At 43.5% G+C, this 23,965-nt stretch overlaps 1 protein-coding gene across 1 annotated transcript in view; it reads right to left on the bottom strand.

The window, feature by feature from the left end:
* Nucleotides 1–23,965, bottom strand: part of tns1b (tensin 1b) — a 322,987-nt gene that overhangs the window by 223,463 nt on the left and 75,559 nt on the right. The window contains 1 exon segment of the mRNA XM_083777327.1: nt 10,916–11,030. Coding sequence (XP_083633453.1) covers nt 10,916–11,030 — 115 coding nt within the window.

Here is a 23,965-nt window from a genome sequence, read left to right as displayed (position 1 = left end):
AGATCTGCAAGCTAGAAATGTGGCGCTTTTTGATACTTTTGTGTGACGCTGTAGTATGATCAAGTACACCCTAGTTGATCACACTACAGCGTCACACAAAAGTATCAAAAAGCGCCACGAAACTTCAGTTAACTGACGAAAGAAACACAGTTCAAATATGGAGACAAGAGGTTTCTGCCCGACTATAATCTGCTCTAACAAGACGTGCGCGTGGACAGGCATGCACGCACGAATGCTCGCACGCACACTCTGCCACATGGCCCAACCTGGTTACTTATAATACAGTGGAGGAGAGTTTGGACAAAGATCAAATTCAACTAGAAAAAGTGCCCTTCTAGGCACAGGTCTCCACCAGGATAGGAATGTAGGACATTGCAGCTTGCCTAGGAGTTGGCATACAAAGTTATCCACAGATCCGTGCAGTTAGAGGTAAAAACACTTTTCGGCCAGTTATAGCGCCACATTGAGGCTGAGTTGAAATTGTTCATGTGGCATTTCTTCCTCGGCCTAGTGGGAATGTGTGTGTGCACAATTTCACGGAAATCACGCGATGTGTTCCTGATTTGCAGCATTTTGTTTGAAACTGAGCACTCCTGTGAACTTTGGAAGCCAATCTTAACCAATCAGGATGGAGTCTGAGAAATCTGAAAGACCCATTTCGTTGAATGGCTCTAGAGAGACTGTGTACCAATTTACGTGATGTTTGGACAAAATCTGTAGGTGTACTGTGCAAAAACTTGTTTTGCACAAAGCGGCCTCCTGGTGGCGCTATAACAGGCCGTTCTGGAAAGTTTGGGGCAGAGGTTCATCGTTGGCATCCAGGGAGTGTGTGTGCAAAATTTGGCATCGACCGGGTTAACGGTGGCCGAGATTAGCTGCTCACGGACACACACACGGACGGACGGACGGACGGACACACACACGGACGGACGGAGTGCAAAACATACCCTCCCCCCATGCCTTCGGCCTGGTGGAGACAATTAGGATGAGAGATACATTCGTCCTTGCCATGTGGGTTTATTCTTCCCATGAATCACTTCTTGGGAGAGTGGTGTCCCCAGGTGTTTTGTTGTGTAACCTGATGAGCGTATTCTGTAGTGCCGTCCTCTAAAAGGCTGCAGACACTATAAAACATTAATCCACACAAAGGTTATTGTAGTATGTCATTTATCTTTTCTTTTTCCTTCTTTTTTAATTGGTTTTTTAAAGAGCGTTCCAGTTAGTTTTTTAGTGTCGTTTAGTGTGCATTAGATTAAGTCTTAGAAATAGCTGGTGCAATGTTATTTTTTTTTCTTCATCTCAGCGATGGTCTGTGAAGATGTAACACTGTCTGCTGATCCTTCAGTAAAAAGTGTGTTGTGCACGTTCCTGTACAACCTGTACATCGAACCAGCTACAGATTCACACTGGGATGAGTCAGATCCTTATCCATTACCTATGAATTCTACATTCACCACTACACTACTATAGTCCAGTGGTTCTCAAGGTGAGGTCCAGGGACTCTAAGGGTTCCTTGACCCTTGCAAGTCAGTTTGGAACCAAATGGACAGTAACAAGTCCATTTTTATACTCCTCCTCCTCCTCATCATCATCGGTTTAAAGTCCGCTTTCCAGGCCTCACTGGGTTGGACTGGATTCTCGCCATGGATTTCTTCCACCGGGAACGGTCCATGGCCATCTCATGGTCTAGTGCTTTCATGTCAGCCGACACGGTCGTGCCATGTCTTGTCCCATAAGTTAATCAACATTACTGTCTTCACCCAATAGTTCTCTTCCTTCCTTAGTAGCCTACGTGTCCGTACCATCGCAGACTGCCTCTCTTCACGACATCCACTATGGCCTCCACTCCCATCCTCTGTCTCAGCTCTGCACTGGTCTTTCTCTCAAAAGCAATGGATGTGCGGTGACGCAGGCGTTGTCACCTGGATCAACAACAGGTCTGCTCCAGGTCGGCTCATGAGGGGCGCGGGATGCGTAGCGAAATAAAAAGCTCAAAACATTCCAGGTCTAGTCAGCCGTGGGCGTATGCATGAAACGAGCACGCGTGCGACCATTTTTCGGGACCGTGCCTGTGAAAATACGCTTGTGCAATCACCCCTCAACTTCTCAGAGCGTCCACAATAAACTGTTTATAATAAAACTCTTAGCTTGTACATCTTCTGGGGGTCCCTGGCACAGAAAAAATAAATCAGATGTGGCTACATTTTAGGGGTCCTTGGAAAGGAAAGGAATGGTACTGGGTTAGGGTTAGGGCAATATAGAATCAGACTCAGGTCTAAATGGGTACATTTTAAATGTTAAAGTTTGATAACCACTGCTATGGCCAACACTATGATAAACTCCTACATAGAATGACACAGTCCAGTAAAAAGAAGCACTACTTAAACCCATAGTTCGTTGACCCCCAAAATCTCTTCAGTAAAAATACCCAATCTATGAGCTCACAGCATGCCGTGTTGCAACGCCTTGTGAGCTTGTTATTTGCCCAGGATATTGGGCCCAGAATTATGGCTCCTCCTAGCAGTCAACAAGCAAGTAAACAGCATACAGTACTGTAACAATCGCCCTTTGTGCATTAAGGCAAATCATTAACTAAGGAAAAATTAAGCGGGATCGTAGGGTTATAGTTTGTATATTTAATACAGAGATGCCACAAAAAGGTAACTGACAAAATAGACGGTGTTCAATCGAACCCAATACACTTAGCAAAGTGCGTCTGTCCCCATCTCTCTCCCTTCAAAAGAAATATGCAGGCACACAAACTTACAATCAATAAACAACAATACACTTTCAAAACCCCTCATGCTCCAAACGCTCTCTGCAACGCTTTGTGTCACGACGTCAACTACAAACAATAAACAATAACCCCCCCAAAGTCAACAATGCATAACCGCGCTCAGTGTTAAATAAATAATAAAGTCTGCGTCCGTCCTCTTCTTCAATTAAACGCCGCGTGCGCACAAGTCTATAGCAGTTCCTTAATTGATACAAAGAAACGCAGCGCTCCTCTGCTCCTTAGTCAGAGAAAAAAGATGTGAATTAAGATCTAAACTGAGACAAGCAAAAATAGATTACAAAGATAAAGTTGAGTACCAATACTTTTCAGGGAATGCCAAGAAAGCATGGGAAGGTAAGGCACTAAATGATACCATGTCTCGCTAGATTTGTTTCCAATGTATTTGCCACTGTTGTCCTGCACTTTTTTGCCATGAGAAAATAATTGTGTTAAGTGTTGTTGCTGTTTGTTTTTTACTGTTGTGAGTGAGACCGAAGACGAATTTCCACACATGGACAATAAATGAAACTAACTAACTAACTAACGTAACTCCCCCGTTGGACCTGACAGTTCGACAGTTCTTCACAATGGCTGCAGACGCATTCGATTAAACTTTAACTTAAATCGGACGTGATCTGGCGCCTGGAGCTCCCCTCTGTGTAGGCCTACACTCTGTTTACAATTCTCTCCCGTTCCCTGTGTGTCACTTCCTCTACATATAACCTTGGATGGGTGGCGACATCAATCTCTGTCACCTGTCAATTTACCCCAGGTACAAGGCCCATTACCTTACTCGGGAATAGGAGATAATAATACTAATATATTCACAGTCAGCAACCACATTTAAAAAAACAAAACATGTATAGGTAAAATAAATAAATCAGGATAACATTATAATGTGCTTCGTCACAGTACTGTACGTACTGCTTATATAAAAGAAAATCACAAAATGGCCACTTATTTCCAAAAATGTACATAAACACAAACCCAATATGACTCATCCTTTGGCACTGCCAGAGCTCCCTTCGGCAGAGGATGTCCCTGTGATGTCCCTGTCCCTGTCCCAGAGGATGTCCCTGTGCTGTCCCTGTGATGTCCCTGTCCCTGTCCCAGAGGATGTCCCTGTGCTGTCCCTGTGATGTCCCTGTCCCTGTCCCAGAGGATGTCCCTGTGATGTCCCTGTCCCTGTCCCAGAGGATGTCCCTGTGCTGTCCCTGTGATGTCCCTGTCCCTGTCCCAGAGGATGTCCCTGTGATGTCCCTGTCCCTGTCCCAGAGGATGTCCCTGTGCTGTCCCTGTGATGTCCCTGTCCCTGTCCCAGAGGATGTCCCTGTGATGTCCCTGTCCCTGTCCCAGAGGATGTCCCTGTGCTGTCCCTGTGATGTCCCTGTCCCTGTCCCAGAGGATGTCCCTGTGCTGTCCCTGTGATGTCCCTGTCCCTGTCCCTGTGATGTCCCTGTCCCTGTCCCAGAGGATGTCCCTGTGCTGTCCCTGTGATGTCCCTGTCCCTGTCCCTGTGATGTCCCTGTCCCTGTCCCAGAGGATGTCCCTGTGCTGTCCCTGTGATGTCCCTGTCCCTGTCCCAGAGGATGTCCCTGTGCTGTCCCTGTGATGTCCCTGTCCCTGTCCCTGTGATGTCCCTGTCCCTGTCCCAGAGGATGTCCCTGTGCTGTCCCTGTGATGTCCCTGTCCCTGTCCCTGTGATGTCCCTGTCCCTGTCCCAGAGGATGTCCCTGTGCTGTCCCTGTGATGTCCCTGTCCCTGTCCCAGAGGATGTCCCTGTGCTGTCCCTGTGATGTCCCTGTCCCTGTCCCAGAGGATGTCCCTGTGCTGTCCCTGTGATGTCCCTGTCCCTGTCCCTGTGATGTCCCTGTCCCTGTCCCAGAGGATGTCCCTGTGATGTCCCTGTCCCTGTCCCAGAGGATGTCCCTGTGCTGTCCCTGTGATGTCCCTGTCCCTGTCCCAGAGGATGTCCCTGTGTTTTTCTGAGCTGTGCCAGTGAGTCTTGCCGTCGGGCAGAAACCTTGTATCTCCATGTTTTTCTACTTTGTACGTTTTTTTCTGTAAATTAATGCTCTACTTCTTTATCCCATTCTGACCTGAGATCAGATTCATACGAGGTTTCCACTGGACACACACTGGTCTGATTAACCCATTCTGACCTGAGATCAGATTCTAAAAATGTCAGTCGTTCTTCGATTTTTCAAAAAATAGCAGACCTACAAGCTCGTATCGCGCCACTCGGTGGCGCGATATGAGCTTGTAGATCTGCTATTTTTAAATAGCTAAAGCATAACATGATGCCGACACCAAAATGGGTGCCCGGTCAGAATGGGTTATATTACTGTAGTGTACAGTGTCTCACAAAAATAGAGCAAAGAGAGCACTTACTATTTCAAAACTGGCCCTAGTAAAAAAGTAAAAGTGAAACACATCCCCCCCCCCCCCCCCCCCCATTTCCTGAAAAGCAACAGACATACAAGTTTCCACCCGACAGGAGCGATAGCCATCTTTGTGCCAGGTTGAGGAAGCAGCCAGATAAACGCTCCATCTTTGTGCCAGGTTGAGGAAGCAGCCAGATAAACGCTCCATCTTTGTGCCAGGTTGAGGAAGCAGCCAGATAAACGCTCCATCTTTGTGCCAGGTTGAGGAAGCAGCCAGATAAACGCTCCATCTTTGTGCCAGGTTGAGGAAGCAGCCAGATAAACGCTCCATCTTTGTGCCAGGTTGAGGAAGCAGCCAGATAAACGCTCCATCTTTGTGCCAGGTTGAGGAAGCAGCCAGATAAACGCTCCATCTCGCCGGCTGCCAAGCCAAACACTCACTTATATTGGACACTGTCAGATTCCACTGGCTCATGTCATGATGGTCAGGTCCCGCTGGGTCAAATGTTCAAAGCCTTTGTTTGTGGGGTTTTTGACCTGCTTGGAGAACACACAGAGACCCCTTTTCCACCGGTTGGTTCCCAATGGGAACCGGTTCAGTTCTTTTTGGTTTTTAGTCCATGAGCCAGAGCTCCAAAATTGGTGGGCAAACTATACCCTATATTAAATTGTTTATAGGATCAATACAAGTAAATTAATACATGATAACCCTTCCACAGTAGTAGCTTTTTCATGTTTTTGATTATTTTGCATATTTTCCTACATATTGCCTCATTTGCATATTTAAAAATGTAAAATTTGTAATACAATAAATCATTGTCTTCGTGTAAGTACTCAATTGGGGGAGTTTAATGGTGATAACAATCTAATATAGGTATGGTTTTGCACACTCAATTCATAATTCACGTTTCAATTTTGGAGCTCTGGCTCATGGACTAAAAACCAAAAAGAACTGAACCGGTTCCCACTGGGAACCAATCGGTGGAAAAGGGGCCACTGTGGGAATATATATATATTTTTTTTGTTGGCTTTCGCCTTTATTTTTTAACCCTTTTACTGCTGCCATTTATTGAGAAATTAGGACCTAATTCATGCCAGCATTTTTTTAATTTGAGCTCTTATTTTGAAAAGCCACATTTTGCCTCAACCGGAAGTGAGCTTATCCCTGCCAGCTTTACGTTGCCAAGACAACCTTTGTTTACATAATCGAATCAATGCCGGTACATATAGCACTGCACAACGTCGGCTCTGTGCCGTCAAAGAAACGCTGGTTTGACCAAAAATGCCATCTGGGACAAGGAATAGGAGATACAGGCGATTGAAAGAAACGGATAGAATGGATTCTTATGGCGACCGCGATCTAATCTGAACGATCCAGTGCAGTGCTAACAACATTGCTAGCTAACCGGCTAACGTGAGTAGCATTATGGCTCGATCGATCATATGCACTATAAAAGTATAATTGCCGAAGGGCTACGGCAATGGCAGCAAGGTGTATTATCAAATTGAGGCTTTGATTGCCGAAGGGCTTCGGCAATGGCAGGAAGACGGTTAAGGAGGGACAGACAGTAGGCTGACAGCAAATGGGAGAGAGATGGGGGGATGACATGCAGTAAAGGCCTTCGGGATCGGGAGTCGAACCCGCGGCACACTGCCAGACTGGATTACCAGCCAAGGTGCCTGGACCGCTGAGCCACGGCCCAGGCCTGGGAATATTATTTTGTAGGGCTGGGAAATTAAATCAATATTATATCGAAATAATATACAGTATATCGTCAGAGATTTGGGATATCGCAATATCGTGGCATTGCATAGGTGTTTTTTGTTTTGTTTTTTCAAAAGTTTTAAAAATGCATCATCACAATACGATGACGAAATATCTTGACATTTGCTTTTGTCCATCTCACTCAGCCCAAATGTACACAGTAAAATCATGAGTGCATGTTTATGAGTTACAAATTGATAAATGAACAGTGAATGTCTACATTCACTGTTGCACTAGGGGTGCAACTGTTTAGTTAGCCCACGGTTTGGTTCACACCGCGGTTTTTGCCTCACGGTTTCGGTTCGGTTTTGGTAGGCTACAGTAAAAAAAAAAAAAATCCGTATTCAGAGTTTCAGACACTTTCCAGTATTTTCTGCCATTCATTATTTTCAAGGATAGGATAGGAAGGAAATTACCTTTCATTATTCTCACACACGTGCAGGCAGGGAAGGAAGGAGAGAAGGGGAGAGAGTGTTGCAAAGTAAAAACTAACGTTTAGTTTACAATTAAAGATCGACATTTAATCTCTGCATAAGGATTTTAGGATATTATGCCTACAATGATTACAAGAAGAGTACACTGTATCATGGAGTATTTTGTTTTGGACAGGGTGCATGTTTGTTAGACATACTAAAGGGCTACGACCATCAAACTTTTCGTCGGAAAAAGCTCCGGTACAACTACAACATGACGTCACTCGCAACTTCTGAAACGCATTCCTCCGGATTTTTGTTCTGAAAGCTGCGCTCCCATATGATGTGACTCTCCGAACTCTACTTCGGAGAAGAAATTAAAGTCTGATCTTTCCGACGAAAAGTTCGGTGGTCGGAGAGAGTATGGACTGCCCTTAAAGGGTAAGACCACTTTTTTTGAGGTTTGGGTTGTGTAGTTACTTTGCCATGATGCAACTCCAAATGTGGACAAGAAATAAAAAAATACTGCTCCAGTGATTAGAAAATGATAATTCAAAATATGCTCCTCATTGACTTACATTGTAGCTAAAACACCTCTCAAAGTCACTCTTTTAGTACGTAAACAAACACAAACAAAGTTGATTCAGACAATATAGAGCATCACCAAAACTCATGTGTTTTTTTTTTTCATAAAAATGTTAGATTCCTGTTGATTTTACTATTTGAAGACATGGATCCGGATCCACGGATCCAGTCCGGGTTTTCTTCCCAATAAAATGGACAAATCAACATGAAGATAACATTTTTATGAAAAAAAAAAACCACATGAGTTTTGGTGATGCTCTATATTGTCTGAATCAACATTGTTTGTGTTTGTTTACGTACTAAAAGAGTGACTTTGAGAGGTGTTTTAGCTACAATGTAAGTCAATGAGGAGCATATTTTGAATTATCATTTTCTAATCACTGGAGCAGTATTTTTTTATTTCTTGTCCACATTTGGAGTTGCATCATGGCAAAGTAACTACACAACCCAAACCTCAAAAAAAGTGGTCTTACCCTTTAACAGTCCGACAGGCATTAGTCCGACAACACCGTCACTCCCGACATGCTCTCACGGTTACAACTAACCCGTGGCCGGATAAATACTCACCCATGGCGCTTGACATGTGTGGCAGGTTAAATCTAACCCATGGCAGGTTAAAACTAACCCGTGGCTCCCGACATGCATGGCAGGTAATTACAACTAACCTGTGGCTTCATGTGAGGTTAGGTTTTGGGTAGGGTGTTCGGACTCATGACTGAAGGACTGTCAGTATGTCGGACAAAACAGAACACATGTTTGCACCCGCAGGGATGTTGTTGTTTTTTGCAAAAGCATAAAGGCGCATTGAACTGTGCAGGGCGTACCGTACGGTTAGTTTATTTTTTAACCGTAAACCGCTGCACCCCCATAGAATTTAGTATATACGACCACAAAACAAAGCAACAATCAAAAAAATACTTCAAATAACTTCTCCCCAGACAAATAAATGATTGATATTAGGAACCAAATGGACCCTTAGGGGTCTGTAATCCTAAGGGTTAAATTAACACTGAGGATTTTACAGTGTAGGTCCCAGACATAAAGAAATGACATTTTATCAAGTAAATAATGCTCGGTGGCTCATATGCATTATCAAAGTGCAGGTACTTGGAATTAAAAAGGTTCAGAATTGCTGATCTTCACTTAATATTCGGAAGTTACGGAAGTTCATTATAGCCTACTTGACCTGATTACATTTCCAGAGATATTCACAAATCCCAACCCCAATTTTGCTCGTCTCAATCTCCATCAAGCCAGTAAATCAAACACAATGGCCTCCAGCTGATAGCATAGCGGAAATTGAAAACCTGTTAACCCTTAGCCTCTCCTCGGCTTCATTTAACCTCGTCCGACACTTGATTGACAAAACTGTGACACAAAGAAGACCCCGGGTCAGCCCAGATGACCCTTTCTTTTAGAGTACTGAGTGATGCAACGTGAGACAATGCCCTCCATCTCCTTACAGCTTTAGAGCAGCAGCTCTCAAAGTGGTGTCCGTGGACCCCCAGGGGTCCACGAATGGCTTCCAGGGGGTCCACGGCCTAAATGAGTTAATATCTTAGAGTATATATATGAATAGAGAAGGCACCCAGAGGAAATCTTGAGGCGAAATGGACATAGTGGCCGAATGAAGGTATTGCAGCCTGGCCCCAAACACATGAACGCGCTGTCCGTTGACTATCATTGTACACGTTCACGACGGACGACGCTCGTGCGCGTTCAACGGCAGCGCGTTCATGTGTTTGGGGCCACTCACCATTGCAATCCGTCCCAGAATGCACTCTGTTCCTACCAGGAAGGAGGAGTGAATCCGCCTCATGCGCTTTTGAGCAACTCAATGCAAGTGGATAGGAGGAGAACTCGGGTGTCTTCTCTATAGATATATAACTCTATGGTTAATATTGCATCACAATCAGTCTAACCACTTTAACCCTATCAGGCTATTCAAAAATAGCTGATCTACAAGCTCGCAAAACGTCTCAGCGCAGAAAAAGAAGTGACATATTTTGGAAATCTTTTCACACCAAGGGGTCCCTGGCACCAAATCCTCTGAGATGGGGCTCTGTGGAGGTCTGGTTGAGAACAACAGGCTTAGAGCAGGCCTTGCTCAATGAAACCACTGTTGTTCCCCCCAAATAAACTTGCATGAGAAAATGTGGATGGTAAACAAGTCGACCATGATGATGCAATAGCATTTCTACCACAGACTAAACTAAAGTCTTTATTGGCACAATGTGTCGGGCCTTTCAGACGGGCGAGCGAGTGATGTAGGCGTTGTCGCCTGGATGAGCGACAGGTCTACTCATGAGGTGACGCGGGACGCGTAGCATTAAAAAAAAGCATCACCACAATCCAGGACTAGCAGGCGTGTGCACGAAATTAGCATGCATTTCACAGGACCGCGCCCCACGAAAATACGCTTGCGTAATCAACTTATCCGTGCGGAGAAACATTTGTTTTCTAATTTATTAAAGATTTCATAAATCATTTTTTGATTTCTTCATGAAATTACTGGAAAGAAAACCATTGAATTCGTTTTTAATTCATGAAAATGTTTTTTTAATCCTGGTCTCTAAAACTACCTCCCCCTGGCCAGCCTGGGGTGCCTGATGGAGGGGAAAGGAACTGGTCGGAATAACGTGTCCCTTCCACGCGCTACGTCCGGCCGGGGAAATTCCCCCCTGTCAGGTGAAAAGAAGCAGCTTGGACTCCTCATGCATAGAAGGAGGCATGAGGTCAGTCCGCTGCCCCCCCAGGTTGGCAGAGGAAGTGTAGCGCCCAGGATTACATTAGATAATTGGCACTGGGTGAAAAGAAAACTGGGTTACAAAATTGTGGGATAAAAATTTTAATAAAAAAAGAAAATGTTTTTTGAAAATGTTTTGAAATAATACTAATAACCAGAATGTAGGAAACAAAAAATAAAGGGACCCATAACAATGTTTCCGCGACCCACAGATGGGTCCTGGTTGGGGGTTTGAAGCTGACTGACCTCGGCAGACGAGACCCTCCTGGATGACGGTCTGCTTGCACGCCCCACAGTGCTTGGCCTTCTTGAAGGTCTTCACCCGGAAGGTATGGGAGTGCAGGGCCTCCAACTCCTCTGGCTGCCAGAAGACAAAAGGGAAAGAATGTTTGTGTTAAAAATGTCACCAGCACAGCTCACCTTTCAATGAGTCCAGGTGGCTGAGTTCTTTTTAGCTCAACTGTGTTTTTTTTGTTTTTGAGTGGTGCAACCACTCCTACAAGCAGGAATGTCCGTATGTATCATGTATCGTGTATGTATCCGTCATGAGCACGAGTGGTGTGCGCATGCCTGAAATTGGAAAGAGAGAAGTATGTGACATGGCTGCCACCTGCTGGACGCAAATCCAACTACTGACTGTCTAGGTTCATTGATATCCATAATAAATCTGACAGAGCAGAGAGAGAGAAAGAGAGAGAGAGAGGAGGGGGGGAGAGAGGGGAGTTGCACCACTCGGTTCACACAGGTGTGATTTTTTTTTAACCGCTAGAATTCCACTAGAATTCTATTCTAAGAATCCGTTGTTCTGTCTGGTAAGCAACACCCTTGTACTACGGAGATAAATTAAGCAGGTCTGGTTGCCCACAGAGAAGACCTGCTATGGAGGTAGGACAACTCCCCACGCTTGAAACTAGGGATGGGACCATCATTTTTGGGGTTTTCAACTGATTATGAACCAGGGACCACCACCCTGACTGAGAATCAACCTGGGGACCACTGTTGTGTTGGGAGGGGGGATATGGGCGTTGTGTGGGGGGGGAAATTAACCTTCCATATTAAAATCATGTTGTAAATGGTAAATGGTGCATTTATAATAAATCTATGCTATATTATAGCGCCTTTATCCAATTAAGGCGAAATACATAGACTGTGCATTACATTCACCCATTCACACACACATTCATACACCGATGGCGGCGGAAACTTACTGTATGTATGAGCGAGCAGACACATGCAATTAATTATTGGCACATTTCCTGTGACTCAACCAGGCAATCCAGTACAGTTTCCCTTGAGATTCTACATCCCTTTTCTGTGGAAGTTCTTTACCTCCGACTTCCCAGTAACTGACACCATCGACACGTCATCATACAGTATGTCACCACGTCATTTACTGCATTGTTTCTCAACTTGTGGTCAATACAATACATTAAAATACAAATCTTCACTTTCCTACATTACTAAATGCATGGCCAGGGACCACATGCAATACCTTCACGGACCACCAGTGGTCCACGGACCACCTGTTGAAAACCTATGGAACTTTATCGCAATAAAATAACTCTCACAACATTCAATGGTCCCCTCAACACCCCGTGTAGACAAGCCGGCCCATACAAAACATTCTGTTATTAGAATTATCTTCACACAGCACCGTTATGGTTATCTTAGCAGTGATTAAAGACTTTTATTCCAAGATAAACCAAGATATCCACACACTGATTGCTTTTATCAATAGAACAGATACATGGCAGCGGTTTGAAATTCTATTATTGCAACTTCCATGTTGATGTAAGCAGGGGTGTCCAAAGTGCGGCCCGCGGGCCAAATGCCGCCCGGGGACAGATTTTATACGGCCCTCAGCTTCATACCTGAATTGTATTACCCCAAACATGTTTTTTTAATAACCTGGGCATTTCCCAGAGTATACTTTGGCTCCTTGTTGTCTCATTCTGAAGGAGTTTAAAAATGCTATTTTATATCATGTTCTAAAACGGTTAGTCCCAATACTTGATTCTGATTGGCTGGTTACCGTCACGTGACCGTTGTAAATTTCACCGATAATCCACACCTTCAATCACGTTGTATCATCCTGCAGCCTTGTAGCTGAACTGGGGAAGGGGAGCGCTTGATTGCCTTTAACACACGCTGGCCGTGCGGGCGTGTAAGCACCGCCCGCACTCATGACTGTGAATGTGTGGCTCCATGCAGCCCCGTAAAGACATCAAGCGCTATTCTCCCGTCACATAGTCTACTTGCCGAGCAAAACAAGGAAGTGATGTGGCTCGCTCTGGTGGGCGCAAAGCGTAGCTACTTTTGTGAATGTAATAGTTTTATGAGGTTAATATTGATATATGTTTGTAAATGTTTTAGAAAAGCAATAAGCCACTCGAGGCCCCAGCTTACCGGGTATTTTACAATGCGCGTCGGGTCTACCTACGCCTCCCAGCCATTGTAAAATACCTGGTAACCCGGGACCTCTCGTGGCTTATTGCTTGATTTTACCTTGCACGTCTGCAGTGGCGTGCACAGATATTTAGAGGGGCAGGTGCTCAAGTGAAAAAAAGGGCACCTTGTGCAGCACATTTTGGGGCGGGAACCCATTTTGGTGCTTTAGCTATTGAAAAATAGCAGATCTACAAGCTCATAGCGCGCCACCGAGTGGCGCGCTACGAGCTTGTAGGTCTGCTATTTTTTTTATCGAAGAACCACTGACATATAAAAACATAGCTTTAGATTGTGGGGGCCTACATAATATAGTAGATAGAAGCGTTTTTTATCAATATTTGATCAATGTCACAGCATGGTCCACACACTACAAAAAAAAACAAAAAACGTTTTTTTTTTTTTTTAAGAGCAAAATTGCCAAAAGGGCAGGGGGTGCTCTAGCACCCCCTAGTGTCTATCTGTGCACGCCACTGCACGTCTGGCTACAATTGGTAATGTGAAACAAGGCTGAAAAAGTTATCTGTGTTTTGTTCACAGCACACCTAACAAAAGACCATTGATATTAAATATTGACGATGATGATAGTTACATAACATAATTTAAATGCGATGCATATGTATGTATGTGACTTTGTTACAGTAAGCCGTGGAGATGTAGTTGGCCTTTGGGTGTTTTAATATTTTCTAAAAGACGTTTGGACACACCTGATGTACAGTATGGGGTTGAGACTGAGAGCGGTCATCATAACGGATGGGGTTGTGAAACGTGACGGTAGGGTCACGGCGTGCACAGGCATATCGCACCTCATGTTTCATGATAAGCCACAACTAGCTAGTATTTATAAATGTTCCATGGTGTCTGTCAGAATGCTCCCCTGCTCCAAACAACCTCCTCTACTCTCCATGGGGTCTGGAGGAGAGCGTCTGCCAAAGACAACACACTGGAAAGAGTTATGTATCTGTGCGTGCGGCAATGCATGCATGCGCACGTGTGTGTGTGTGTGTGTGTGTGTCTTTATCTGGGAATTTATGGGAGTGTTCATTGAATGTGCGTGTATGTATTTGTGCATGCACGTCCGCGAGCTTGTGTGTGTGTGTGTGTGTGTGTGAGAGAGACCAAAAGCACATATATACACTCCAAGGACCAACATGCACACAGATCTGCTGAGCACATGCTTTGTACAGGATCCCCCCCCCCCCCTCCCCCCCACCCCGCCAAAAAAGAAAAGAATACGACAGCTTTATTGGACGTTAAGGCAGGAAGTACCAGTCGGAATGGCTTCTAGCCAGGCGCCCTCCATTAAGCCAAGGTGTGTGTGTGTGTGTGTGTGTGCTGGACAGGGTTCAAAGTGGCCATGTGGATGGCATATTGGAGGGACTTAAGGTGGGAGCTTTCATGGAGCACTGGAAAGGCCAGTGGGTCTGTGGGCATGCCGGGGGAGAAGGCCCAGTGGCCAATCAGAGAGGGTTCCCAGACTACCGTTGTGTGTGACCCTCTAACCAGTGATTGGCCCGTTCTGTCTCCCCATCAATCAAAACACAGCCTATAGTGAATGACTCTTTCTCTGATCCTCAGGCTTTACTTTCTTTCTTTCTTTCTTTCTTTCCCTCCCTCCCTCCCTCCCTCCCTCCCTCCCCTTCTGTCTTCCTCCATTCTGTCTCCAGACCTCTTGAGGGAGATGTGGTAGGGGCAAAACAATTAACTGAACAGATTACAAACAGACAATGCAACAGCAGAGAAGATGGAGCATACACAGTATTCTAATCAGCTGCGGAAAATATATCAAATAGATATAGATATTTTTGTGTATTTTTATATGAACAGTCCATAAACAATCCGATTTTAATTACTTCCTTTGAACAAAAACGTAATGTGAAACGCAGCCAGAAAGAATCTTGATTTAATTCACCTGTTTGATTCCCATTGCTGCACGTTCCTGTAAACACAGCTGATTTTGATCACAGATCTACTCTACTCTACTTTAATCTCATTCAAGATTACATCCAGATGGTGTATTACTCATTTAAAACTTAATCAGCACGCTGAATTATGTATCTGAAAACATTATAATAAGCTACGTAGTAGCAAACATGCTGAGATACACCAACAACTTTTAAACAAAAAGACTAGACGCGGAGGATGTAGCCAACGTCCCATAGCCTGAATGGATGCAATGCTCAGAAACACAGAGGCTTCCGTTTCAGACTGAAACTACAAAATAAAATGCCCCAGAAAGCCATTGCACCCCCACAAATTTATTTAGGCATCAACTCAAACCATCTCAATATATTGTCATATTACACCTAGATCTACAAGCTCGTAGCGCGCCACTCGGTGGCGCGCTACGAGCTTGTAGGTCTGCCAACACCCCCCCCCCCATTTTCCCTCACTGTATATTGTATCTTTTCCCTTTTTTGCTTCCCATATGATGAATTCTTGTTCTGTACTTTAGCTACATAGAAATGTCTATTTGTATGTCTCTAAATGTCTGTATGTCTTTAAATGTTTTGATGAATTGAACAATGTGGACCCTGTTGTAATGCTTAATTGGGTCGTCCACTCACAGTTGACAGTCTTTGTATTGAGTTTGTGCTTAAAATGTACTGTAAATTCTACAAACTGTTAATAAATCAATGCTATTTTTGAAGAATCGAAGAACGACTGACATTTTTTAGAATCTGATCTCAGGTCAGAATGGGTTAATCAGACCCAGTGTGTGTCCAGTGGAAACCTCGTATGAATCTGATCTCAGAATGGGTTAAATGTTAGCAGAAACTGTTTTTATGGTACAGTTTAGCCTAGGTTAGTGTTTCTCCACAGGGGAAGTATTGGGGCGTACAGAGGATGTCAGCATGGGGGGAACTAGAATAATTAAATAAAGTGTTCTGGAGGGGGTGGTGTTTTTGTCTCTTCTATCGTACTGTACTGTTTCACAAGCCTATAATTTGCCTAGCTTGTTAACCCATTCTGACCTGAGATCAGATTCTAAAAATGTCTTCTACATCCTGACAGTTTTCCATTCTGACCTGAGATCAGATTCTAAAAATGTCTTCTACATCCTGACAGTTTTCCATTCTGACCTGAGATCAGATTCTAAAAATGTCTTCCATGTCAGTCGCTCTTCGATTTTTCAAAAATAGCAGACCTACAAGCTCTTATCGCGCCACTCGGTGGCGCGCTATGAGCTTGTAGATCTGCTATTTTTAAATAGCTAAAGCACGACATGATGCTAACAACAAAATGGCTTCCAGCCCAAAATGGGTTAAGAGACCAGTGTCAGACAGATATAAGGGTGGGCACATAACCTAAAAAGCATCACAGATGAGTAGTCGGGTCGCCGGGTGTATTTCCATTGATTTTAAAAGGATATTAAAAAAATGATTCTGGTGCTAGCAGGAAAACCAATGCAGGGACTAATGTAACGGGCGCTTCTCTTCGCCTGGTCTTTGTCAGCACACTGACAGTGCTGCTGTACTGAATATTCACACATATCACACATAGTCATCAATAGACTTCCTTTCTTTATCTAAAACGGCAGTCAAGTGAGGCGCTTTTTGTGAACCATTGGTGTTTAGTTGAGCGTCTATTCATGTAATTATGGTCGATACACAGCTGGACGTCTGATATGGCTGGCCGGTTTTTCAGTCTCAATTAATTCCCAGCTTTGGCTGTTCATGAAAAACAGAATTTTCTCAATAGCTTGGCGACAAGGGGTCGGCCATAGCTCAATGGGTATAGAGAGCTAGGCCATGTGTATGTGGGATTCTGAAGATATCCCTGTTTGTCCCCCCAACCTGCCCACAGTACTCCATGTATTGAAGTGTCTCTGAGCAAGAGACTTTAATCCCTAACTCTCAATAGTTTAGGGTGGGTAAATGCAGAGGACAAATTGCATGCACTGTATGTCCAAATGTACAGTGAGAAAAATATTCCAAGACTTATTTTCTTAACAGTTTGACTGCGGAAAACGATTTACCAGACTTTTAATCAAACCCCCTTCACTGCCGAGATTGTTGTATTACCTTTAGAGCATACGCTGAATTATTTGGGCTTTTAATCCGCGAAAATCCAGCAAAAAAAGCTCCCCTGGTTTGTTATGATCCGAGTGTAGCATCCACCATCTTGGTGCACCCGGAAGACGCACACAAGACTGGTCTCAATGAGGCGTTGCACCCCATTCGTTTACATTGGCCTCAATTTCCCAGAAGCCCTAGCAGCCCACAGCATGTGACGGTTTCCGGTTTCTTTATCACAACAGATGCACCTACTCTCTTTCTCCGCGGCGAAGAAGAATTTTCTTTTTTTTGTTTACATTACGGCGGATTAAACACATAAAACAAAACTCGCGTATGTCCGATATGGCAGCGACATTAACCTGGAGTAATCCATTCAAAGCACGGAAACTGTTAAGACATTGCATGTTAAAATCACCCTATTTGCAAGCTGTTCCCTGTCATAAACATTGTGCTGAGTTATCAGTCAGAGACAAACAGACACAGAGTTCATGGAGCTTCATGCAGGCGGATGGCTGGGTTAGCTACTAAACTAGCTTCATTTCCCAGAAGTGTTTTTGTTTTGTTTAGTTTTTTTCTGACACTGTGTGTCGCTGTGTACAGTGAAAAGTGTGCACCTTGTTGGTGTGTACAATGAAAAGGTAACCTGGGGAATGTGTACAATGCATGGAAACAATTAACAAAATGGGTTGCATCTAGCCCTGAAACAGGACTGTCATAATTATGACAGTCATGATGACGCAACTTCACCCTGTTTTACACACTACAAATGTTCAGATTTATGCAGTGCCAACAGGGCACTGCGCCATGGAAGCAGTGCCCTGTTGGCCAGGTGTAGCTAATCAGTGCCGATTACACCTCAGTAACGTCTGCGCCGCCGCCCAGGGCACCCCTCTGTGGATTCGTCTATATAATAGCTAACTACCCCAGCTACACTTCTCTTCATGCTCAAACCCAAGTCTTGCTTTTGTCTTTCTCACTTCATCCTTTCTCACTCTGTCTCTTTCTCCTCGACATTTATTTTTCCGGGGCATATCTATCCATTCAGCTCTCTTAAGTCTTACATTGTTTAGCTCTGACACCGCTCTATTCCCTCCCTCCCTTTCACCCTGCCACCATCCAAACGTCTTTGCCTCTGTCTGAGGTACCCCCGGTAAACAGAGAGGTGGATTTATGGCTGCAGACAGACTGCACGGGAGAAAAGCAAAGCCTCTTGTCTGTCTCCCATGATGCTACTCTCAGACAGGGCTGTAAGTAACCTTGTTAGCACGGTGCAAACTTCAATGAACTCTAAACAATCTTGGTGGGCCATATATGCACATCAAAACATTCTTATAAATCAATGTCACTTGAACATTGTGTTGGGTTATTTCATGTCATATCATGTCCTGTAGATGTTTGTTAGGTATGTGCTTACTTGTTCACCGATATGTGTGGTGTGGGTGATGATCTGGCTGATTCATCCTGTGAGCATTGTTTAGATCAATCCACAATAGGTGTCTCTTCCCCTGGTCCCCTTTCTCAAATGGCAAATATGACCCACATCACGTGCAGTTGCGGTTAGTCCACCTAGACGTTGCTTTTATCTTGTTAATATTGTGTGGGCTTCTGATATCCTATTCACATCTTTGTGGTAAGCACAGACACATCAATGACAAAGGGGGAGAGAAACAACAGCAAGACAAATGCCCCCCATCCGCAAAATAAAAAGAGACACAGGAGAGAAATAGCAATGATATGTATGTCAGCTCAACCCCAGTAACCTGGAGCTAACATCGATCTGCCATTCAAGGGTCACACTAAGCAGTGTATGTGAAATGGTGGACAGAGCATCAGACAGTAATAGGGAATTGTATATACTTGCAGATATGAATATTAACTGGTTCTCTCCAACATGCTCACTTAAGAAAACCCTCCATGCTATTGCAGATACATGTAATTTAACACAGTTAGTAAACAAGCCAACAAGAACACAAATAACAGTAAATGGCATCTCCTCCACCTGTATTGATCATATCTTTACAAATGCAGCTGATCTATGCTCAAAGGTGATTTCTGTTGAATTTGGATGCACTGACCACAACATAATAGCTTTTACGAGAAAGGCAAAGATCCCAAAAGCGGTTCCAAAGGTAATTTACAAAAGATCCTTTAAAAACTTCAGGGAGGGCTCATTTCTAGAAGAACTTGAAAACATACCATGGCATACTGTAGGTGAAGAGGAAAATCCAGAGATAGCTTTGAATTTGTTTATGCAGTTATTTCTGTCAATAGCTGACAAGCATGCTCCAGTTAGAAAACATACTGTTAAATCTGTAAGAGCACCTTGGATTGATAATGAAATAAAAAACTGCATGGCTTTAAGAAATACTGCTAAGAAAAAGGCAAGTGAATCTGGCAGTCTGGCTGACTGGCAGATCTATTGTAAATCAAGAAATAATGTTACAAAAATGAATAGGAAGAAAAAGAAATGTTATTATCAAACAAGGATAAATGAAATCAAATCGGACAGTAAAATGCTGTGGAAAACCTTTAACAATGCTCTGGGTAGGGGCTCTAATAGGGCTTCCTCCTTCATTGAGGTGGATGGGGCTTTTATCACTAAGCCATATGACATAGCTCAATACTTTAACAACTTCTTCACCAGCAAAGTAGAAAGGTTAAGAAAGGATATGTCTTGTAATGATGTGCATTGTGTTTCCTCTATATCAGACAAAATTATGAATAATAAGTCCTGTATGTTTAGTTTTGAATCCATCAGCTCTGAGGTGGTGGAGAAACTGTTACTTTCAATACACAGTGAGAAGTCTGCAGGCCTGGATAACCTTGATGGCAAGTTACTGAAGCTCGCTGTACACCTGGTAACTAATCCAATTACTCACATTTTTAACCAAAGCTTGATGTGGGGGGTGTGTCCACAAATATGGAAGGAAGCTAAAGTTATTCCAATACCAAAAGATTCTAAAACAAACATCACAGGAGTTAACAGCCGCCCTATTAGCATTCTGCCAGTTCTTGCTAAATTAATGGAAAAATATGTATTTAACCAAATTCAATTATATTTCTCGGAGAATGTGTTAAATACTGACTTTCAACACGCCTATAGAGATGGGCTTTCTACATGTACAGCACTGACACAGTTAATAGATGACTGTCTAATGAATGTGGATTCTAAGAGACTAGTGGGGTCTGTACTGTTAGATTTTAGTGCCGCGTTCGACATTATTGATCACAATCTATTGCTTGACAAACTTTCATGTTATGGTTTTACCTTATCTGCACTAAGGTGGATAAAAAGCTATTTATCCAGCAGATCACAGAGAGTATACTATAATGGGAGTCTCTCAGACACTAAACATATTCACTGTGGAATTCCACAAGGAAGTTGCTTAGGTCCTTTGTTGTTCACTATATTTACAAATGACATGCCACTGGTCTTAGACAGGGCCAATATAGCCATGTATTCTGACGACACTACTTTGTATATGTCTGCCACTAATGTGGAAGATCTGTCTGTAGCTCTTAACAAGGAACTACAGAACATATCAGAGTGGGTGGTGAACAATAGGATGGTCCTGAACATCTCAAAGACCAAATCCATTGTATTTGGATCACAGCATATGCTCAAGTCAAAACCCAAATTGAATCTGAATCTGAGCGATCTAGCAGTTGAGCAGGTAGATGAAACAAAACTACTTGGGGTTACATTAGACAGTCATCTAACATGGTCTACTCATATTCAAAACGTAACTAAGAAAATGGGAGGGGGTTTGTCCATGATTAGGAGAGGTGCTGAGTTTTTAACTCCAACATCTGCTGTCCAGGTCATCCAGGCACTAGTGATATCCCACCTTGACTATTGTCCAGTTGTGTGGTCCAATGCAGCGAAAAAGGACCTGCGTAAATTACAAATAGCCCAGAATAAGGCAGCTCGCCTTGCCCTGAACTGCAATACTAGATCTAGTACACTGTTAAATCATCAGAAGCTGTCATGGATGTTGGTGGAGCAGAGATTAGCTGCCAGTCTGGCTGGATTTTTTAGGAATATTTGTTCAAATAAAAAACCAAAATGCTTATATAAAAATATTCATTATACCAGCGATAGACATATACATAATACCAGACATGTTGCAATGGGTCGATTTACAGTGCCTAAGCCAAGAACTGAAGCAATGAAGAATACAGTCATGTACAGGGCAATGACTTTCTGGAACTCTCTACCAGTATGCATCACAGAAATTAAGGGTAAAAGGCATTTTAAGAAAAGACTGAAGGACTTTTTATATATATGGTAAATTGTAATTCTGTTTATTTGAATGTAATCTAGTAGAGTGAATGCACGGTTGTTGCATGGTTGTTATGCTTTAATGTATTTATTTTGTGATATCTGTAATGTTGTTCTTATTTCAATTTTTGTATGTACATTATTCTGTGAGGACCCCAGGAAGAATAGCTGTTGCCAGGTGTAACAGCTAATGGGGATCCTAAATAAACTAAACTAAACAGGACAGCAAGGCACTGGTTTCGAATGCTGTCATGCAATGATTGGGACATTATCGCAGCTTTTTGGTGGCAGTCAAACAGTTGACTATTGACTACGACCTGCCAGTAGATGTTTTGTCATTATTCTGTGGGTTGATGATGGCTAACAGAGGCACGGATTTCTGGACAGTAGCAGTCGGAGCAAACGCTGTTGCCCAAAACATGATTTACTATTCAGTGCGTATCGGGTTGTAACTCGGACAGGGCTGAGTCGGCTCAGGCGAACTTCACAATGTTCGACAACTGCACGGCAACTGGCTCGCTTTAGCCCACTCTGTGGTGCCTCTCGTGGTTCAAGTTCGCTTGAGACGGCCCGCATCGGTCGTGGTCAAAACAGTAGCCATTATCAACCCACAGAATAATGACAAAAAGCCTACTGAGCATGTCAGTAGATCAGTAGGTGACCTACTTGGGAGTCTTAGACCAATCAATAGTCAGATTAAAACGTGATAATGTCGCATTCAGTGCATTCAGACGCATCCAAATGGGGTGGAGCAAGGCCAGTGTTTGTGCCTTGGAGCCACATGGTAAGGACAGGACAGACGAACCTTCATTCCATCTCTGGGTTATGCCTCTCCAGTACGTAATGTGATTAGCTTAATCTAGTTAGGTTGAAACAATGCGCACGGCTGTGTTGGGCCTGTCATACTGGCACCCTTGCCAGTATGACAGGCCCAACACAGCCGTGTGGGCAGTACTCATATGTTTTACTCAAGTAAAAGTAGCAATGCCATTATGTATAAATACTCTGCTATGTTATGTGTTAAAATATTAAGTAATTGTACAAAAGTATCAGTGAAATATCCCTTTAACCCATTCTGGGTGGGAAACCCTTTTGGTGTTTTAAAGATGGACCCTGGAGTCGTTTATGTACAATGATGTATTCCCTTTGTATTTAGAGTTTCTTCCTGGAGGCTGAACCCTTGACAGTCAAACGTGGCAATGAAAAAAACAGTAATATAGTGACATCACACTATCAGCCCCTCCCCTAACCCCTCCCCCTTTATCATACATTTCACCATTGTACTACGGATGTTAAGGTAAACCTCTTTAGAGCTTATTGCACCCCTCTCTACACAGCTCCACTGTGGGTAAAGTACAAGAAGGAGAGCTTACGCAAACTGCAAGTAGCCTATAATGACTGTCTTCGTATACTGTTAAAAAAACCAAGGAGCACTAGAGCCAGTGGGCTTTTCTGTTCATTGGGACTCACTACTTTCATGGCTCTGTTGAGGAACTTGACATTTAAATTCATGAGCAGGCTGGATCGCTCACTGAATGGACTCATTGGTCAGTTGACAGACCCAGGCCGTAGTTCTGTAAGGTACACTTCTACCATCAGAGGACACTGGTATAAGAGCCTCGCCTAGAGTAGTAACCTCTTGGGCTTGGTAAATGTACTGTATTCTTTTTTTTTTTTTTTTTTGTATTCTCCTATTTGTGATGTACTGTCTTACCCTGTGGGCCACGAGCCTGTAATAAAGTTTAATAAAGTTTATATATATACAACTACAGCTGTGGGTATGGCTTAAGTTCAGGTGGATCACCACCCATCACCACCCACCAGGCTTACTTAATGAACTGGTGGGGGTGCCCACATAAAAACGACATTTTTATATACTAGTAGGCTATAAATGGCCTACTAGTGCGCAAGCAGAGCGCGCAAGTACTTTCGACCGCTACAAACTGTCAAATCTCAGTAATGACTACTTGTGCCTGATACGGCAGTGGTGCCAGAATGAAACAATGGTAATTGTTTTTATACACTTAAGAAACATAATGTTGTAATGAATACGTAAGTGACGACTTTGGATGGTGACGTATGTCAATCAGTGCCTCCCAAGACTAAAACATATCGTCATTACGTCACCATCGAAAACCAATTACACTCTGGCATTGGGTCCTTTAATCCACATATTTCTTACGTCATCATTGAGAGCTATACATATATACTATGTATATATGTATATGTAATTTGTAAGTTGATTAGCGGTATAATGTGGTTACTTTGCGCCGTACGCACGTCCCAGCCAACCCGCCACTTTTGATGCGTATGCACCGTCCCAGCAAATTGTGCCTGATACGGCAGTGGTGCCAGATTACATACATGTATACACAGGAGCATTACCTTTAATCCTCCAAACACTAAAACATATCGTCATTACGTCACCATCGAAAACCAATTACACTCTGGCATTGGGTCCTTTAATCCACATATTTCTTACGTCATCATTGAGAGCTAGTTATACATATACACACACCATGTAATCTGGTCCCAGCAAATCAGGCACAA

The sequence above is a fragment of the Protomyctophum parallelum genome (assembly GCF_964188405.1).
Source record: "Protomyctophum parallelum genome assembly, chromosome: 11".
NCBI lineage: Eukaryota > Metazoa > Chordata > Actinopteri > Myctophiformes > Myctophidae > Protomyctophum > Protomyctophum parallelum.
The sequence above is the reverse complement of the archived record's forward strand: the minus strand, read 5'-3'. Positions and strand labels throughout refer to the sequence as shown.